The following is a 6000-nucleotide window of genomic DNA, read 5'->3' as shown; positions in this document are numbered from 1 at the left end:
CAGGCAAGTTATGTAGGCTTGCTCTACAAATAACAGCTGAAGACACTGGGTGGCACAGGTTCCAAAGTTTTTTTTTAATTATTATTATTATTATTATTATTATTATTATTATTGAAGTAGGCTAATTAATGTTCATTAATCCCTTACAAAGAATTATATTTTAAACCAAATTGGAACTACATATAAGTGTTCATACATCTGTATTTATAAAATCAAGAATTGGTGCAAAATAAAACAACGCATGCCTTTATATTGCCACACATGGCTTTATATTGACTTTTTATTATGTAAAACAGATCTCGCTCTGGACGTGCATGAAGCGACAATATAGTTAGGCGCGTGCAGTTGACGTGTATACCTTTTGTAAGTTGATTGCAATACATATGTGTGACAGTTTAATGAACCAATCACTGGTCCAGCATTGGATGACGTCCGATACAGTCTACTTCCCCATTACATTGAAAATCGAGAGAAAAGGGAATCCAACGGGCGGTGCCAAACCTGATCCCATCACGCGGACAGACCTGCAAAGATCACCCGTCATAGACCATTGTAACTTAGCTAGCTAGCATCCGCCACTGCAAGCGAATACGGCGAGACACAGGCAGAGCAGAGACGATAGTGCATAAAAAAACAGAAATGGCAGGTATTTTGGCTTGGTTTTGGAACGAGAGGTTCTGGCTCCCTCATAATGTAACCTGGGCAGACTTAAAAAACACTGATGAGGCAACCTTTCCGCAAGCCGAGGATTTGTATCTGGCGTTACCTTTGGCATTTTGCATATTCATGATACGGCTGGTTTTCGAAAGGTAAGTGTATTGAACTTTGCATTACTACGGCCCAACTGTGCAAACGTGGGTAAGGATGCTGAATCAACTTCTTAGGGAAAATGTCTTCTGCTTAAAAACAGTGTTCCAAAGTGTACATTATTTTTATGAAGTGGTACCTCATATAGGGCAGCATATCCAGACAATGAAATGGAATCAATTTTACGACGGTGATCCATGTTTTATCTTGGAATTACTAACATATATTCACGACGATGTTTTTGAAGGGCGCATGCAATCGTTGCAATGTTTTGAAAAGGTACTAACAGTGCAAATGATGAGACTTTTATTTTAATATTGTTACCGGAATCATTTTCATCATAATAAGCAGCTGGCCTAGCATCCTGGTTATGAATTGCAGCTGTCACTAGGAGGCGAAAGCGGCTTATTTGTTTCATGTTTTTGCCAGGACTGCACTTTACGGATTTTATGTCATTTTTGTTACAGATGGCTAAAGTAGCCTACCGCATGTGCGCATCACGATGTAAACCGTACACTTTTTCTGACTGAAGAGGCCCGTCCAAACGTGCCAGACGTACACTGTAGTCACAGGGTGCTGGTTTGCTTTCGTGGAGACGCATGGTAATGATAAGGCTAGACTATTTGGGCATGATTTACAGACCGTACTGTCTTATGTTCATTGTCTCCATATCCCTAAACAGTGCGATTTTTTTGTTTGTTGAAAAAACAGAAACAAAAAAACAAAAAACATGTAAATGTCGTTTTTTTTTCATCGGTTATTTCAAACGAAGCTGCCGGAACGACTTGGGCCTGCCTCCTGGGAGTCGATACTTGAGTTTATGGGGAGGGAGGTCGTTTTCTCAAGTGGTGAGAGTAAAAAAAATCGGATATCATTTTTTTAATTGAATGAAATGATTGATTTATTCACTGACGGCAGATTTGATTATTTCAGCACCAATTTCATTTAAATGTTTTTGATTCGATGAAAAAATGAAAATAAGACCATCACATGGCGTAATAGAAGTTACTTCGGTCCAATTACGGAGGAATTCAACTCCGATGCATTTAATTTGATTCCTTGCAATTTCATTCGCCAGAACGTTTATCATGTTGGATGACAGGTATGCCATCTGCCAAGTTATGCCCTGGTATGGCATATACACCACAGAGTCTGGCACTCTTCAGAGTTACCTACAGAAATGAACTCAACGACCATATCCTTTCAGCCCTTCCAAGTATTAGCTAATCCAAGCACTTCAGTACCCTCTCACCCTTATGTAAAAGAAACTTCACACAGCTACACAATAATGCTCCAAATTTGGGTTATTTTGTGCTGAACCCTTAACTTCTGCGTCATGATATTGTCATTCTGAATTTTCCTGCCTCTAGTCCTGCTAATATTTATGCGGTTTCAACGGGATTCGAACAACCGACCTTGCGGGTCCCCGTCATGTACCATAGCGTAGTGGTCAATTTGTATTTTGGGGCCTAATGTGTGCCAAAGAAATATCCAAATACCCCCCACCCCCTCCCACCATTACACTACCACCACCTGCCTGAACCTTTGGCACAAGACAAGATGGATCCATGGATTCATGTTTATGCCAAATTCTGACCCTAACATCTGCATGTTGCTGCAGAAATCGAGATTGATCTGGCAATGTTTTTCCAATCTTCAGCTGACCAGTTTTGGTGAGCCCTTGCCCACTGTAGCGTTCTTAGCTGACATGAGTGGAGCCCAGTGTGGTCTTCTGCTCCTGTAGCCCATCCACTTCAAGTTTTGATGTGTTGTGCATTCAGAGATGCTCTTTCCTGTCAGCCTGAACCAGTCTAGCCATTCTCCACTGACCTCTCATGAACAGGTTGTTTTTGCTAACAAAACTGACACTCGCTGGATATTTTGTTTTTTTGCACTATTCTTTGTAAACTCTAGAGACTGACTGTGTGTGAAAATCCCAGGAGATGAGCAGTTTCAGAGATTCTTAAACCTGGCATCAACAATCATTCCACATTGTTAGACACTTGGATCTCATTTCTTCCCCTTTCTGATGTTTGGCCAGAACAGCTGAACCTATTGACCATATCTGCATGCTTTTGTGCATTGAGTTGCTGCCACATGATTGGTTGATGAGGTGCAATGCAATAAAAGCTGTGAGTAGCCTGTAGGAGCACTGCTAGCAAGCATCCTCATAGTGGCATGCTTTGTTGAAATCTGCTCCCAAAAAATAATACATTGTTCAGAGAACAGAAAACTTACAAGTATGTGTACCACAGTGTCACATTTCTTTGACATTCTTTTTCAGTGTGATATGCATATTTCATCGTGGTTTATAATGGACAAAATGCATTTTATTTTCAGGGGTTTTAGATTTTCAACCCCTATATATTTTAAGACTACGCTGATGAAAAGACAATAATTTCCACTTGTAAATGATGCTTAAGTGAGTTTCTTGAGTCAGAACAGTGTAAAGTGTAGTTGTAAATTTGTAGTAAAGTGTATGACTATTTTATGATTTACAGCAATGCACAATTTACATTTGGAGATACTAAGGCACACCAGGGTACACTGCATACGTTTGCATCTATAGACCTTTAGTAGTTCCATATATCACCCTCGCTTTTTGCAAACTTGTGGTGAAGGAGTATATGATTCCAGGGAATTTTATTTTTATCCTACTGGTTTGTGACTCATCGACTCGTTGCATTTCATTGCATGAACAACTTAATTTGTGCCTGCATTGTTTTATATTTATAGCACTAAATGTAGTTATTCATAATTTAGGTATAAAGTTGGTATTGTAAATGGTGTGTGTCTTCTTTAATTTGAACCCTTCCAAGTCTCTGTGATGCTCACTTCTGGAGTCATAAAGCCTCAAAATGGAACACAATACAAAAATGGGAAAGGGTTGCCAGATTGGGAATCCTAAGGGGTAAAAGTGCACCAAACTGTATAAATCATCCTAGTAGCCCAACAGAAGCCACTGTAATGTTCTCGGTAGACGATGAAAAGAGGATTCTGGGTGGCTGCCCTGGTTAAAGCGTCATTCTTGTTCTAGTGGATGGACCCAAGGTCTGGGATCGTATCCCAAACATTCCAGTGCCAAATGTGGCTGGTGGCTGGCTGGTGACTCACTTTGGTGGCAGTGTTGTGCAGGCTTAGGCAGGGCACAGTCTTCTGCATCTCATTGCTCTCTAGCCGGGTAGATGGGGAAAGTACACCTCTGAAGCTACATGTGTCATCTTCTAGCACACCTTTGTGCAAGCCTGGCCAGTTGTGGTATAAGAAGTACTGCTTGACATTGCATGGAGGAGATGATTGATCTTGTGCTTGCTCTCTTTCAAATAGTTAGTAGAGGCTCTAAAAATGAAGACTGGTATAAAATAGGAACTTGTTTCTAAAACACATTGTTATGTTTTTCTGATGAATACAGCCCTGATGACAGGTGTGGCAGACAAAACATGCTGGGTAGTGGTCTTGCATCTCTGCAAGCATGAGTACCTCTGGTTAGCTAGCTTGCTGGTGTAATGCTGGGCATGTATAGCTTTTGTATATTTAACTGGGCCCAACCAGCTAAGACTCAAAGTTTACCAAGCAGATCTACATTCTGCTACAATTGATCTTTATTTCCTTTTAGAGCCAACATTGAGTGAGAACGTATTCAAAACCTGTCATGCATCCTTCCACAATACCTAATTTGTTGATTTTTGTGTATTATGTGTAAGACCTTGCAAAGGAAATGCCCCTGGGTCTATTTCAGTACAACACAAACCTCAGCTGGTGTCAGAGAAAAAGGTAAAGATGGTATTAATCTTTATAAGTAAGAAGTACCTCCCCCATCTTTAAACTATAATCACTCACAACAATGGAACATGGTGCTACCCACTCTTAAGAATAGCATCTGAAGGGTTTTATTCTTATGGTAAATTATATCTTTCGAGGCAGTGTGTATTCAAATGAATGGAACAAGTTCATTTGTGAAAAGAAACGTTTCACACAGGCATGTTTTTAAAAGGAATGTGAACCAATCGATACTTGATTTTAGCGCATTTCTGTGAAATGCATTCAGTGTAGAATTGTAAAAACAATTTCAATCACAGCAGTTTTAGGGCTGCAACATTTTCACACGCAGCATCAGAACTACTGTTAATGTAATGGCAAAATGCATTGACTGCTGTCTACTCAAAACATTAAATAAATTCTTAAATGAATGTTCAATTGACACTTCAATTGTTTTCGATGATTTAAAGTTATGCTTCAGGACTGGCAACAAAAATTCAGTATTTTTTTAAAAATTCGGTAGCAATCATTATGGAGCAACTTTACTGATGAACCTGTCAAGCATGGAAGGCCATTCATGTTTCTAATTAATTTATTTATTTTTTGATGCACTGAAATGATTCCGTATTCATGTCCTGTCTCTCGTTGTTTTGGCAGTTTGGGCTGGGGAGTTTCAGAGCCTCGGCAGCTGTGCTTTGGTTCGTATCATATGATTCAAGCGGGGGAAACACTTTTTCTGTCAGCAGAAAGACATCTTTTGTCTGGCTGCCATGTTGCTTAACCTAGACACGATCTTCTTTTGTCAAAAGATTTTATTTATGACCATATGATAATGAGTAGGCTACACAAAAATATATACGGATTTAAGACTAAAGACTTTTAATGCCTCATTCTATTTTTGAAAGTAAATGGGTAAATAAACAATTATGTGGCAATATATTTTTCTTGCCATTAATATTTCATCTTTTGTAATCCACATTGAACCACATTGGAATATGAATGGATTCTATTTTCTGAGCTAAAAACAAAAAACCTGCGCAGACACTTTTTTCATAAGATACCAGGCACCCCTGGCCTGTACTAAAGGAAAGCACAAAAGAAGGTAGCAGTTCTTGCAAAATAAATAAAAAAATTACTACTTGAATGCACAGCATCTTTTGAAGATTTAAGTGTGACATGCCGTGACAGACCCCTGAGAGGATGGATGAGCTGTACACAGGGTGATATAGAAATTCCGGCCTGCATTTTATTGGTAATACGGAGCGAAGGAGGGAGAGAGCGAGTGAAACAAAGACAAAGAAAGTCTTCTTTCACCCTCACGGGATCGGGGTAAAAATAATGAACTAATAATAAAGGCAAAGAAGCGTTAAGGTTTTGGTTTTCAGCTTGGCTTGCAGCTCGCCCAAATGCAGCTCCCTCATACAGTGCTCTCTC

At 39.5% G+C, this 6000-nt stretch overlaps 1 protein-coding gene across 1 annotated transcript in view; it reads left to right on the top strand.

The window, feature by feature from the left end:
• The first annotated feature begins 477 nt into the window (after nucleotides 1-477).
• Nucleotides 478-6000, top strand: part of cers6 (ceramide synthase 6) — a 31916-nt gene continuing 26393 nt past the window's right edge. Inside the window, exon 1 of the mRNA XM_061236194.1 lies at nucleotides 478-809. Within this exon, the coding sequence (XP_061092178.1) occupies nucleotides 640-809 (170 nt within the window). The 5' untranslated portion in view covers nucleotides 478-639. The remainder of the gene's footprint in view (nucleotides 810-6000) is intronic.

The sequence above is a fragment of the Conger conger genome, chromosome 3 (assembly GCF_963514075.1).
Source record: "Conger conger chromosome 3, fConCon1.1, whole genome shotgun sequence".
In the NCBI taxonomy this organism is placed as follows: Eukaryota; Metazoa; Chordata; class Actinopteri; order Anguilliformes; family Congridae; genus Conger; species Conger conger.
Note: the sequence above shows the minus strand (reverse complement) of the source record. Positions and strands in the feature narration are given on the sequence as shown.